The sequence below is a fragment of the Myxine glutinosa genome, chromosome 1, assembly GCF_964187855.1.
Source record: "Myxine glutinosa chromosome 1, kmMyxGlut1.1, whole genome shotgun sequence".
Lineage (NCBI taxonomy): Eukaryota > Metazoa > Chordata > Myxini > Myxiniformes > Myxinidae > Myxine > Myxine glutinosa.
This window is the reverse complement of record NC_136261.1, coordinates 429,253,444-429,268,000: the sequence shown is the minus strand read 5'-3', so window position 1 is coordinate 429,268,000 and position 14,557 is coordinate 429,253,444. Positions and strand designations below refer to the sequence as shown.

General features: G+C 43.7%; 3 protein-coding genes across 5 annotated transcripts in view; all 3 read right to left on the bottom strand.

Annotated features, from left to right (window-relative positions):
- Nucleotides 1–6,917, bottom strand: part of LOC144889645 (E3 ubiquitin/ISG15 ligase TRIM25-like) — a 63,278-nt gene extending 56,361 nt beyond the window's left edge. The window contains exons 1-2 of one of the 3 annotated variants that reach the window (XM_078770674.1): nucleotides 6,860–6,896; nucleotides 6,060–6,225 (exon numbers count right to left, since the gene is read on the bottom strand). Coding sequence is in view for 2 of the 3 variants with exons in the window: in XM_078770673.1 (XP_078626799.1) it covers nucleotides 6,860–6,889 (30 nt within the window). In the remaining variant the exon portion in view is untranslated. Of the gene's footprint in view, nucleotides 1–6,059; nucleotides 6,226–6,859 lie in introns of all 3 variants that reach the window. The other 2 variants (XM_078770673.1, XM_078770672.1) reach the window with 2 other exon arrangements.
- The window catches only part of LOC144888247 (E3 ubiquitin/ISG15 ligase TRIM25-like), a 950,979-nt gene that overhangs the window by 498,772 nt on the left and 437,650 nt on the right, over nucleotides 1–14,557 (bottom strand). The window lies entirely within an intron of this gene.
- Nucleotides 9,540–11,702, bottom strand: LOC144889910 (THAP domain-containing protein 2-like). The gene is made up of 4 exons (XM_078771126.1): nucleotides 11,463–11,702; nucleotides 10,685–10,880; nucleotides 9,623–10,314; nucleotides 9,540–9,576 (listed from the first exon to the last, which is right to left on the bottom strand). The coding sequence occupies exons 1-4, from the start codon at nucleotides 11,528–11,530 to the stop codon at nucleotides 9,540–9,542; spliced, it is 993 nt and encodes a 330-aa protein (XP_078627252.1). The 5' UTR covers nucleotides 11,531–11,702.

Below are 14,557 nucleotides of genomic sequence, written 5' to 3'. Positions count from 1 at the left end.
AGCGAGATCAGCTCGTGAGTTAAACTGATGAAACCTCCTGGAACATGTTCAGCATAACTAGGGCTGTCAACCGATCCGAGACCGGGACGAAATCCGGCGGTTTCGGCTTTCGAAACGGTCTCAGGACGGTCCCGAGATAAATTGACTGACGCAATTTCTCGGTAAAAAAATCCCGGTTAAAATTCCAACTTCTTGCAGATATTTTCCATAATAGAGGCATTTATTGAGCCTTGCTTTCATTACTCTGTTCTGCACAAGCATCATTTTTCGCAAGTGCAGCTGAACTGACACAAACGATTTGCCGGGCGGGGGAGGGGAAGGGAACTGGGGGGGAGCGAGCCCCTTGGCAAAGCGAGCGATTTTTTTTTTTCATAGTGTCATAGCGTCATAGCGTTCATAGCGTCATAGCATTCATAGCGTCATAGCGTTCATAGCGTCATAACGTTCATAGCGTTCATAGCGTCATAGCATTCATAGCGTCATCACGTGATCGCTCTGAGCAAATCAGCGCCCAAGAATCAACACAATTTCATTGTGTGGCAGGAACTTCTGAAAATGTCTGCCGTCGTCCTGGTGGGGCTTCCCAGGAATTCAGGTAACGCAGTCGGGTTGATCAAAGCATGGGCTCGGATAACTTGGGTGCCTTATCAGTCGACAATTGTTAAAACACGTGAACATTCGATGAAAGGCGTTATTTAGCGTTATTAGTTTCAATTTCTGGAATAAGGGGTCGGTATATTCGATCCGTCCACCGAACGGCTATCAACGGGTTGAACAAAAAATTGTACATTCCGATTTGAGTTGAGGCACGCAACGCTGCGTCATTATAGCCCGCTTAACCTTAACGGAACTATTTTTTTTTTAAAGTAACATGCACATGTGCGCAGCAGCAGGACGCGTCAACTATTGAACTATCATGAATATCGAATGGTCGTACGTGTACGCGCGCGAGCGACGAGAATGCTTGACATGCCCGATCACAACTCACAAAATGATAATGAAACTCCAACCGGGACTTGAATATGCCTGGGCAGAAACATTTTCTCCCTCTCTCTGACATTCCGAGCAAGAAATTACACGACAATACAAACTGTAATGAGATAACCCGGTCCCGGTGAGATAATTCAACAAAACTTTCGTGGAAGATATACATGTTATTGTTATTAGGCTTCATCGGGGATTCACGATGAATGGGTTGCTAAACTTACGGGTAGTGGGACATGCGTCAGGTCAGTGAGCACACTATATTGAACGCTTAGCGTTAGCGGTGGCCGATCATCTGCATGTAGGCGGTGTATTTTATTTCATCCCGGTAAATGGAAGCTAAGTCGGAATTTAAGTACTCAACATCAGAAATGAATTTTTTTCATTGTTGTTTATATATTGTAATGAAATTCCATTATTTCTGAAGCCTTTTTTTTTTTTTTTTTTATGTATTACTTTGTCAGGAACCGAGCCGAACCGAGATCCCGTTATGAAAATTGAAAATTTATTGAGACGGTTCCGAGACGGGATTTTGAATCTAGCTAACAGCACTAAGCATAACTCCGTGAATCATGAATTTTCAGTGATGGAGTGTGCCTGCCAGACACCCCAAAATGCCTGCCCTCCATTGAGCCAGACAGAATTCTGAGAAAAAGCCCAATGTATCTCTTGATTCTGTGGCATTGTAATTTACTCACAATTATCAATATAGCATGTATTTGACCAAGCCTGAACCGAGACAACATTAAGGTGCCAGGCGTGTTACTTTAGATGAATTACGTTTTGTGACACTTTTACCGGTATATGTGTCAGTTTTAAAATAGGAATCGAGTCGTCAAGTTCTCTTTGCACTGCAACCCAACTTATTTTATTGAGGATCAGAGTCATCAACACATCGAAGAAGATATTCGACGCAGTCTGAGGTAAGTTTTGTTACTTAAATTGCTCCCCATAGATATCATGCTGCCACATATTATCTCATTAATCAAGCTTTAAAACTTAAAGATTTAAGAGAAGTCTCTCCTTTGTAACTATACTCAAAATCAGTGTGTTTATGGTGGTGCAAAGCGGTACATGTACATTTACATCCCTTTGAATCCATCAGGTACGGGTATGTTACCAGAATAGCGCCGAGGCCTAATCACAAACTGCATAGGAGTCACCTAACCCTCACCCTCCTGCTGATGCTGTCCATCCATCATATGGAGGGCCACTTGTCCATTAATTAGGCCTACCTTATCGACTGATATAGATATTTCAATGAACCTTATGCAGCCAAGGTTACTCACACTATATACTACAAGTGGAGCCTATATGCTTAGGTCTACGGTCATTAATTTCAAAGCGAAACAATGAATGTATACTCTTTTCTTGATTGAGGGAAATTAAGGCATATATTTTTTGTGTCTGACTGGACCATTATGATAATTCTTGTACATGTTAATGAACCATTTCCCTCAAGGTAAGCTAATGCCCATACTACGATAAATGTCAATTTTGATTCCTCTCAATTAATATTTAATATTACTGTAGTCATTTCTTTTTATAATGGATGTTAGCAAAAGTGTGGCTCTGGGGATTTTTTAATACAATGCATTATTCTATTCTTCCAGCTTTGGATTATCGACGTCAGCCAGGAGGATGACTGCAGAAGAGCAAGGTTCGGAAGAATCACCCAGGAGGATGGATCCAGAAGAAACATGTGTGACTTCAGAAGAGCAATGTTTGGGAGAGTCAGCCCAAGGATCAAATCGTTCATCCACTATTGTCAATCAAGAGGTAAGGGTAATGAAACTTAATTTGCACATTCTAAAGCACTGAGAAGATACCACTCACCAAGCCACCAGAGAAATCTCCTCTCAAAATGTCTACTGAGTTAGCATTATTTTGTAACCAAGGACAGAGGTGAAATTCGGAATTCCCATAACCAAATGTCAAACGTCATTATGCCCCCGCCACAGATTTATGTTTTCTGGTTGTCCGTCCACCCGAGTCTCGTTATCGCGATGTCTTAAGAACCGTTGAAAGGATTTTCGTCAAACTTTTTACATGTATGCACTTGGAAGAAGAGGCAACATGATTAGATTTGGGGTTATTAGATCAAAGGTTACAGGTCAATTTATTTGCACAGAATATCGATTCCAACATTATGCGGTTGCCTAGCTGACAGTTATATCCACATGTGATCATATGGTCCCTGGAGCATTTAATTTTTACTCCACATTAACGAACCCTATTTTCATTCCAGAACAATGACGCTGAGGGTGTTTCAAGCTGCTATATCTGTCACAAGTGCACAGAAGAGGATGGCAAACTGATAAAATTCAGCGACAGGACACGGACAACAGTAAAGAATGCTGCTGCTTTGCATAAAAATTTGAAATCTGACATACTTTAAGGTCACACACAAGATTTTGGTAAGCATTGATCACGAATCTACTGTCAGCTATCACCCTTCCTGTCATAAGCATTACACAGCAGTGAAGCATCCGAAAGAACCCCTGCCACCTGATGATGAACTACCCGCCCAAAAGGCTTCGATCCGAACAAGACGCTGCAGTGTCCTTCCCAAGTCTGATCAGCAGGGCCTGTTGAAAGGGACTTGTATTTTCTGTGGCAAAAGCCATATGTACGGACAAAGCAAGACTCAAGATGTCAATGAAGCATGATACAACAAACTGATGCAAATGACTGGCAAAGTTAATCAGGTAATTAAGGCACGAGAAACTGAGAATATGATCATCATTATAAAATTAGAATACCTTTCAACATCTCTAATCATGCCTTTCATCGACATTCAGGAGAATCCATTAGCAAACATGAAACGGATCGACTGTGTGCTGCTGCCACCTTCTCGTCGGACCCTTGACATGAAGATTCTACGAACGCAGTATGTAACAGCATTGTGGACACATGCCGTGACAGCATCTCCTGGGGACGGTTTGTCACCAACCGATTATGGATTGTCTGTGAATGACAACATCCTGAAGACAACCTGGTTTGAAGGGCCAGCCATACCAGACAGTTTGTTTGCGAATGGCAGTAACAACGCAGAGGACATGGAGGTCGAAGGTGACAGCGAGTCGGAGTTGGAAGTAGAAAATATTGATGGATTATTGAGCGATTCAGATGGCGAAGCATGGAGTGAAGACTCAGAATCAGAGGAGGAAGACGGGGATTACTGATAGGAGACCAGCTCTACAGAATTTGAATTTGTTTGAATGAATGGCTGACATCTGCTTGTGGTCATTCATGTGGGCTATGCAGTACCATGTTATGCTGAACATTTTCAGTCACTTTCATCAGGATTGGTAACTCATGAGCTCAGATCTAGTTCTGTATTTTGGAGTTGGGGAGGGGGTTCCAGGTGTCTGGCAGGCATACTCCACCACAGAAAATGTCAAGTGGTCGTTCATTATTATTTTTTCTTTCGTTGCCTCATTTGAAGGACTTTATTGTTTCATCATATGTAATCACATTACAAAACATAAATGTGCAGACAAATGTAAATAAAATTCTGTAGCGTAGCATGTCAAACAATCTTTCTACCTGGCTTCTGTCATTTCTTTCGTTTGGTTTACTGTTCAAAAAAAAATCAGTTCAGATTTCAACTCATGCAAAAGAGCTCTGGCATGTGTTTTAGTACCACAGCTCATCTTTGTGTTTTAGTACCACAGCTCATCGTTGTTGCCAAAGATTAAATACATCAGGTTCTATCTGTTTTTTTCTCTCTACAATCAATGAGTAGAAGTGTTTTGTTTTCATGTTTAAATCATTGATAGCATCTACTGGAGTTGACATTTCTATAAATTGTTTCCCTGATTAATCCCTACCTGTTTCATAAAGTACGCAATTTATCCAACCATAATCTCGGAATTTTACGAACTTAAAGGGAAATAAATGTTTCGGCAATGTATTACATTTAACAGATAACGTCAGCGTCTTTACAACACCCACGACAAATGACGTGTTACACCTTAGAAATCCCTTCTTTCCCCATGACTTGAAATAAAACATCTGATTTTCAAAAGTTATGATGCTGTTATTCCATTGTATTTTATTCTCAATGTTATTCTCATCAGGTTAAATCACAAGCTGATCTCGCTCAATTTTGGGGTGGTGGCATTCAGGGGTGTCTGGCGGGCACACCTCACCACTGAAAATGTCTGGTACTGGCCATTCATGATACCTAGGACTATGCCAAACCATTTCATGTAGGTTTCACCGGGCTAACTTACAAGCTGATCTAGTTCAATTTTGGGGGTGGGGGCATTCGGGAGTTTCTAGCGGGCACATCCGACCACTGAAAATGTCTGGCAGTGGCCATTCATGATACCATGGACTCTGCCGAACTATTTCCTGTAGGTTTCACCGGGTTAACTTAAGAGCTGATCTAGCTCAATTTTGGGTGTGGGGGCATTCGGGGGTTTCTGGCGGGCACACCCAACCACTGAAAATGTCTGGCAGTGGCCATTCGTGATATCTGGGACTATGCCGAACATTTTCCAGTAGGTTTCACCGGGTTAACTCACGAGCTGATCTAGCTCAATTTTGGGGTTCCGGTTATCTAATCTGGCAGGCACACCCCACCACTGAAAATGTCTGGCAGTGGCCATTCATACCCCGGACTACACCGAACATTTTCCACTAGGTTTCATCAGGTTAACTCACAGAGCTGATCTAGCTCCATTTTGAGGTCCCCTTCTAATGGCCCTTTTGACCACACCCACCATAATGTGCCCGGCAGACGTCCATTTCCTGAAATGGACATGCACATGGACCATTACTATATACATGAAAAATGGTTAACTTTCCAGCTAGGCTGACCCCCCTGGGCTCCCGGTATAATTCGGAATAACCATTCAGGGTATTAAATGAAATGACAAACTGGATAAGAAGATCATCAGAAGGTGCACTCGATCATCACAAACACAGGTAGCACAACAGAGCGCCAGGTGTCCCATGACAATGTGCTTGTGTCGACAAAAACAGAGATTATAATGAGATTTCATAAGTGAAACATCTGATCCATCACTCAATGGGAGTTTTAGTAAAACTAAGTTCGAAAGGTTCACCTGGTATCATCACTACCGGTTCCAGTCTCTGAGCAGTGGACGTGCGATTTTCACCTCTGCCAACTTCCTCAAAGATAAGTCTTTCCTGGTCTTTTTTGTTTGCTTTGGTGTATAACTAGTATAACTAGTATAACTAGCATAACTAGTCCCACTCCTCCCTCAAGGTCTGCAAAACAGGCGTTCACCACCATCTCTTATCATCCAAAATATCCCCATCCAAAACCTTGATCTTTTCTACCCCCGTTAACCTACCCCAATCCCACCTCCGTCAAATTCCCTGTTTTCTTTCCTGAAATCCCTGTAGCGTCCATCTTGTTTATCCCATGTACCCCGCCACAGCGCTCTTTATCTCCCGATATCCCTGTTTTCCACTGTTGTCCTCTCACCTACATCCCTCTCACCCCCTCTCGCTCCCTTTATTTTATGTTCCATATGTTAGCTCTTACATGAGACTCGACTTGGTATAAAATAAAATCGTCCGTGTCCCACAACTGGCGTCTCCACCATGTTTCCTCCGTATCCGTCCACAACTTTTTCAGACATCTTGTTCACAAATAGATGAAGAGACATGAAAACAAAACCTCCATCGACCTTCGGTGGTGAAACTAATGAACCTGGAACTCTGTGGCTCCTCTGAGGCCCTAAAACTGACGTCATCCTGCCGAACCACACGGACCTTCCCGATCGCACTCTCCACACACTCCTTCATTAGCAGAGTGAAACAAACACGATCATTGTACAACATTTCTCATTAATAACTTGATAACTCCTTAACCCGGGTACGAGTACGGACACGTTACCTCTCCTGCTGATGAAGTTTCAAACCGCATAAGCACTTCCGCGAACTGAACTCATAGGGATGGAGCCACGGAGGTATATAATATGGAGAGCCAATTGGCCACCTCGCAGCATTAGCCGCCGTGAAGCCACCGGAAATAGTCTGGCGGCCATATTGGGAAGCCGATCGTAAGCCTGTCAAAGCAAAGGCGTGGCGCACTGATGATGCAGCTGGAGCGAATTTTAGGACCGCCGACTATTTAATTAATATAGAATACTAATATTTGAACTGATATTCGGGCTCAGAATCCCGTTCTTTAAGGAAATGGTGTTCATTAAGTTTGAAGTTGGTTCTAGACGCATTTTTCCTGGGGAATCCAATGGTTTAGAGCTTGTTTGAAAAAAAAGTGCCCAAAATTACCGCTCGGTGTTCTTTATCGTTCTTCTCATGACCCAATCACCCACTAGTAGGAATAAGAATCCTGACATGTTACACCCCTGTTTAACTCCTGTCTTCACCTTTAACCATTCTGTTGTTTCACCTTGGTCGACGACCGCACATTGAAAGTCTTGGTAAAGGGCTTTTACAAGGTTCACTAATTTTCCAGGTATGCTGTATTTCTTCATTATGACCCAGACTTTCTCTGGGCAAGGAGTCGAAAGCTTTCTAGAAATCTATAAAATTGAGGTACATCGTCGTTTGCCATTCTTTGGCTTGTTCTATAATATTCCTCAATATAAAGATCTGATTTGTTGTCATGTTATATGATGTTACTTAATTCAGTCATTATATTGTAACTAAGATGTGTATGTTTCTATTACCGAGATGTTAGAAACCACGCAGATATAATGATAACCAGAGTTTATTCTACACTGACATGGGTCAGCAACACATCAACAGTGAGTCAGTCACATAAATGACATGAAACGCTGTCATGTAGTTAACCCACACAATTCACAGTTAACCCACAAAACACACCCACACCATGTAGAGATGAGGTCGCTCTTATATTTCAGCTTGCTCTGGTGTTGCCTCACTGGTGAGCAAACAGGACCAGTTTGCAATATTTTTTCCTGATGCGCTCTTCCTTCATGTCATCATCGAGTGTTCTCACAACATGATGGAAACGTATCTTGCTGTATGATTGTGATACAGAATGTATTAAAGCAAACACATGGTTGCTGTCTGCCTCACAGTCAAACATGTGCCGATCCAAGGAAGCAAATGTAGACCGACCGACCTCGAAAGGACAGAAGTGGAAATTGCCACTCTTATCCCACTTTCACGAGGCATTTTGCCATTGCTTACAGCCAGGAGCCTCTTGACACAGCGTTCAGTCGCCTCACAGACACGAACAACACTGTGCGAGGGAACTATGAGGCCACCCCTGTTCTTGGTAACAATCAGGCTGTACATTGGTGTGGTTTGCCATTCTTCGTTGTTACTGGTCAATGCAGAAATACATTGGCTACACTTCAGAGTCTTCCTCACCATCCTCACCACATAGCCGGCAATATAGCCAACACATGACTCTGTAAAGATGGAAAGTTGCTCAAAATTTGGAATATCCGCATAGTCGTGGTCCTCTTTTGCCGGCGATCTCAACTCCAGGTCGTATCGTCTGGCCACCAACATGTCGTGACTCTCGTCAGGCACAGCCTGCTTTGCAACGCACTTGAAGGAAGCCGCATTCAGGATTCTGGTTGAGTCCTGTGCAGAACAGTTCCCACTTGCAGACTTGATGTCATGTCGCATCAAGAGGCGCTTATATGCGGCAACAAACTGCCGGGCCGTTGGGTTATTCCCACTTCCACATGCAATGCGGACCGCTCCAAAGAAAAGTTCAATGTGGTCTTGGCTCATTTTGTACGTGAGCAGGTATCGCAGGGGAGATGAGGCAGGTTTGACATATGTGAAATACAAAATTTTGACACTCTCTATGCAGATCATGAAACCAATGAAGGGGGTTTTCAAACGCGTATTGGTCATAACTTGACCATTCATGTTTTTGATGTTGGACAAGTAACTGTAGGCAGTATCCAGGAATGGCAGGAAAAGTCCTTCTCGTGATGTCATGAGTGGTGCCTTGTAGTTTCGTGCCAATGGATTGCGAGAATTTAGAATGTCAAACAGTTTGTCCAATGTTTCAATGTATTGGCAGGTAGCCTCACTGCCCTGAAATTCTGATAGTTGCAAAGTGTCCCTGCAAAACCGAATTGCATCTGCCACACTAGTGCTCAATGTCTGAGCAGCTGTGTCCACCTTCATGACATTGCTCTTCCACTCGATGTGTTTCCGGGAGAGCTTATTTCCCAGACGCAAGCCTTCCCTCTTCTGCAGATCAAAGAGTGCCTGGATGTATTTCCACGCGATGACTTTTTTGTTGCCATCCTCCATCATTTTCATGGATCCAAGACAGTTTCTTGCAAGTTTAAGCATGTGACATGCATCAAGTACAACACAAATTTTCTTTTCGGGATTTGCTGGGTGGGGAAATGTTGGTTTCACATTCTGTGGCGTGATGTCGGCACCTAGCTCACGTAACATTGTCAAATGAGCCGACGGTCCATCGCAAGTTAAGGAAACCACCTCTGCACCGATATCATGCAATTTTAGTAGACATTGTGTCACCAAATTCGCCTGTTCCTTCCCCGACAATCCATTTATCATAAAGTATGCTACAGGCACTTTCCAACTGTCATTCAGTGCAACCAGTATGAAAACCAGTGCGTTGCTGGCCTGGGGAGCACTGTCATCTTGGACTCCGTTTCCGATGTCGACGTACCCCAATACCTTGTCCCCTAAAAAGTCAATTGCCTTCATGATGGCCATCTCGTCTAACATCAGGCTACACAGTGTTCTCTTGCCAGTCTCCTTCTCTGCTTTAAACCGGCTCTCTAGTGCTTGGAATACAACTGCACTAAAACCAGGTGAACCATCAATTGCACTGTACCATTTCCGGATTGTGGATGGACTTGGCAGTGCCAAGTCGAATGTCTCTCGAACATAGTCGTATCCTTTAGCAGAATAAAATTGAAGAGTGAGTGTGAAAGCTTTGATGACTGGATCGTATTCATCTCTCGAGCGTTTGCCGCTGCCTTTGTTCTTCAGCATTCTGCTCACAATAGCTTTTGACACACCAGAGAATGTTGTGTTGAGCATTTCAATACAATTGTCGGTGACCATCCCATTCTCCCTCAGGTCTTCCACGATGGTATTCAGGGACTCCACTTTTCTGGCTAACCTTCTGTTGTGTTGCTGACTCACTTTTAATTTTTTTCGAAAGTTGTCCAGCTTGTGGACTGCTTCATCGAGCTTGTGCTTCAATACCAGTGGACTTGTGACGGAGTAGGAGTGATCTGTGGTCTGAAATGAGGGTCCCACCTCAGGTTCAGGATCTTGAGTAGTGGCTTGAGGTTCTGGTGTATCTTCTTGGATGACAGACCTGGCCACTGGCGCTTTCCTCAAAGCTGTAACCTATTTGGAAAGAAAAGAAAAGGTGAACCATTAATACTCATTAAGTTGTTTTTAGGGCTGAGCCGAATGCTTAGAAGCTTCGTTCATTAGATTGGGGTTCTAATTAGAAATAGATGTGACTGCGTTGGACGTATTGTAACATTGTTTCAAAGACTAAACATTTTGTTAAATATTATTACAACAAAGCTTCGGGGGGGAAATGCCAAGAAAGTGTACAAAATGGGATTCGGCTCAGCTCTAAATCTTTTAAAAAGCAACTGAGTTGTTCTCCATAAAACTATGTCTTAGGAGCTGCATATGAAGCAGCAGACATGGCATGTGATGGGTTACTATCATAACATAGGTGGAATACCAACATAGCATAGTTTACCTTCTTTAAATGTGCTGGGAAGTTGAAACAGCTGGGGACGGACTTCGGCTTCAGTCGGACGGTTTGACCAGTCCTGTCGAAGTCACTCTCATTGAAGTGATCACTGCACAGAACTGTGGTGCCTGGGGTGGGGTAGAAGGACTCCCTTCTCAGGGCAGATGTCCATCGAGAGCACAAGTCCTTATCCTTTGGAAACCTTGAAACAAAATACATTGTGGTCACAAAATGTGGTTGCGGGTCAAAACCTCAGAGGGCAGTCAAAACATCCGAGTCAAAACGACTCCATATCAAAATAATATTTTGAGTTTCATATGTATAGTTAAATACAACTTCATCTGCTAATGTTTGCCATGTGTCGGACTTTCGTATCTTCCACAAGTAACCCCCATTTGCTCTTTCTGCTCACGAGTGACACAGGAGGGCATGGAAACCCTGACAGTAGTAGACTGGACAATTAAGTGAAGCTCATCACAAATTAAATCACTTGACAATGATCACGAGCTGACGAGTCAATCTCGATACTTCAATCTGAATCAATGAATGAGTCAATCAGACATCAGTCTGACATACTCACATAGCCCTAGTGAATACACAATACAGTTATATTTGAGATCTGTGTCGTATTGCACACCCTGCGCGTGGTCTAACATCATCAAATTCAAACACAGTGTTCAAACTTCATTGAAACTACATTGAAACTTAATTGCCTAGCCCCACCACTGTGACCACGCCAAAAACTGAAAAAGCAGAACACCCGCGATCGCGGTTTGTCACTTACTTGTGAAATGTGCATGTGGAGGCCTTCCCTGAGGTATTTGTGCAGTCAAATGCAACACACTGTGGCATTTTGAAACAGCGCGTTCACAAATAAGACTCCTTACAGTCGGTAAGCATCCAAAATGAATCAGAAATTGTGAGATCAGCTGATTGTGAGATCAAACACGGACGCAGACACAATCGGCTTCCCAATATGGCCGCCAAGCAACTTCCGCTAGCTTCAGCCGACAGCCGTCATTGGCTCTCCAGTTTATTATATACCTCCGTGGATGGAGCCTGTTCAGTGACGTCATGAACAACGTGATGACGCAGCCGCGTAGAACGAGGGCGTGTACTCCCGCACATTCGAGTCTCACAGCAGGTCACGTGGTTATTTGGAATGTCATCAACTCGATTTTCATCTTGTTTGTCACCTGAAGTTTATTTTCTTGTGAATGAATAACCGAATGAGGCAACATTCCGCGGGAGTTTAAACCCTTTCATGTATTGATAACGTTTATTTTAAACCCGTTATCTCTGATTATCCCGTTTAATAAACAAACTTGTTGTCATCTCGTTATCATTTATCAAAACAAACATCATTCCCGAATCCAGATCCACGGATTTCTCCGATCGATGTTCGAGTTCAGAAAGTTCAATCGGAGCCTGAACTGAACTCATTCGGCAGAACGATCTTCAACATGTGTTTCAGGTTCAACCCTGGACGGCTGGGTTCGAATGCCGACCCAGGTATAAACTGCCGTCCAGGTGTTTCGCAGGCAGGTGATTCATCAAGGTGTTCATCTTCGTCCCTCGGATGGACGTAAAGTCGGACGTCCTATGTGCTAGCATTAGTTGGTGAACGTTAAAGATCCCACGGTGTCATTCACGAGTAGGCAAGTTATCGCCGGCATTCTGAACAAATTACACATTCCTACTGAAACCCACGAGCAGTGGCGTAGTGAAGGGGATGGGGGGAGGAGGAGGAGGATGAGGAGAGGAGGGGCAGGAGGAGGAGGAGGAGGGGAAGGAGGGGAAGGAGGAGGGGGAGGATAGGTGCAGGAGGAGGAGGAGGAGGCGCAGGAGGAGGAGGAGGAGGAGGAGGAGTGGAGGAGAAGGGGAGGAGGAGTAGAGGGGAGGAGGAGGAGTAGGAGGGGAAAGTAGGGGAGGAGGAGGAGAGGGGAGGGGGAGGAGGGGATGTGGTGCCAAATTACTCCTCAAAAAACCGTTTCCATGCTCCATTTGTTTGTATTGTTTATAAATTATAACACAACAAACTGCAGAAGAGCAAGGTTCTCAAGGAAGAGCATTTGAAAATCCCCACTCATGAGATCAGGAAAAGCAACTTTCAGAACCGCGTTTTACAGTTTAAGAGTAATCATGAAGGTAAGACTCATGAGTTTTACCCTTTACCCTTACCCTTTATCCTTCACCCGATTCAAAGTTAGGGTTGTACCATTACAAAAATGGGGGGTGTTGTGTGATTTATTTGTCGGTAAAATGCGTAATTACGCGAATGCGTAAATAGGGTAAATTATGGACGATGGTAATCCGATTATAATCACTGGTACAATTTCAACGCACTTCTTCTTTTCTCTTCATTTTTGCGATCTTGGTATTTCATCATTTTCTTGAGTCTTGTGCTGTTGAGGCCAATTTGGCTGGGTCCTGACACCGCAAATAGCAGTGCCTTATTTTCTTTTTTTGTACCCAAGTTTGATACCCGGGAACAATGCTTTGTTTTCTATGCTCGATGGGATCAATTAGGTTGTATCTCATCCAGGGATTACAATTCAATTCAATTCAATTCAATAACCTTTATTGTCGTCCCATCCATATACAATTTAGTATAAAATGGAACGAAATGACGTTCCTCCTGGTCCTTGGTGCAATATAAACATTGAAGCAAGACTACACATAGAGCAATTGGACATGACAAGTGCAGCGCAATACCATAAGTACACAGAACAATACTATAAATACACAGGATAGTATACAGTAAATACATAATGAATATCCATGGCAATATGAGTATATCCAAGACAACAGAAAAAAAATTTTTTAACAAAAATGTATAGAGTTGAACAGTTGACTGTAGGTTACATCTGATAAGTAAAACATTTATGTTGCAACATATTATGTATAGCAGTATATGATACATGCAGCGCAAGTGGGTGAGGGGAGAGGGGAAGGTGAGGGGAGAGGGGAAGGGGAGGGTGTTTAAACCCTATTAGTTAAATTAAAGTGGGTGGTGGAAGGTAAATTGGTGTTGAGGAGCCTGACAAATAGGGGGAAGAAGCTGTTATAGAGTCTGGCAGATCTGGCTCGGATGCTGCGGTGCCGTACCTTTTCCCAGACGGCAGATGAGCAAAAGGTCCATAGGACCGCTGAAAACGGTCGTCAGCTATTCTGGCGGCCTTGCGTGTGCAGCGTTTGTAATAGATATCCTGCATGGAGGGGAGAGAGGCCCCAATGATGTTTTCAGCTGTCTTCACTATCCGCTGCAGAGTCTGGCGGTCCGAGACATTGCAATTCCCGTACCAAACAGTGATACAGCTCGTCAGGACGCTCTCAATGGTACCCCTGTAGAATAAGGTGAGGATGGAGGGGGGAACGCTTGCCTTTCTCATGCGTTGCAGGAAATGGAGACGCCGCTGTGCTCTCTTGGCTAGGGAAGTGGTGTTGAAGGACCATTTGAGGTCATTTGTGATGTGCACAATGTAATGAAATTGTGTCTAAGTTGAACCCAGGTGCTATGCTGCTTCTGTCCGCTGCGTGGCAGTTATAAGAACTCGGACAGTCAGCGCTACGACCATTCCTGTGACATTTATTCTGTGTAATGTTGTGCATACTTAGATGGTGCGTATTACTCTTTGTTCCAGGCTTGCTTGTACTAATTGCAAATCCATTACTGATTCCAATGATTGCTGAATATTGATATTGCTATGGTTCTCCGCCACCCTTCCTACCCTTACCAAGGGGGGATTAATCCCCTTGTTCTTGCTGGGCTTGGCGGAACCGAGACTTGAAACACCCCTTCCGGGCGAGCGCAAAGTAGGGTTTCGGGACCAAGTCTCGCTCGTACCTAAATACCTGAGCCGCCACGGAAACGAGGAA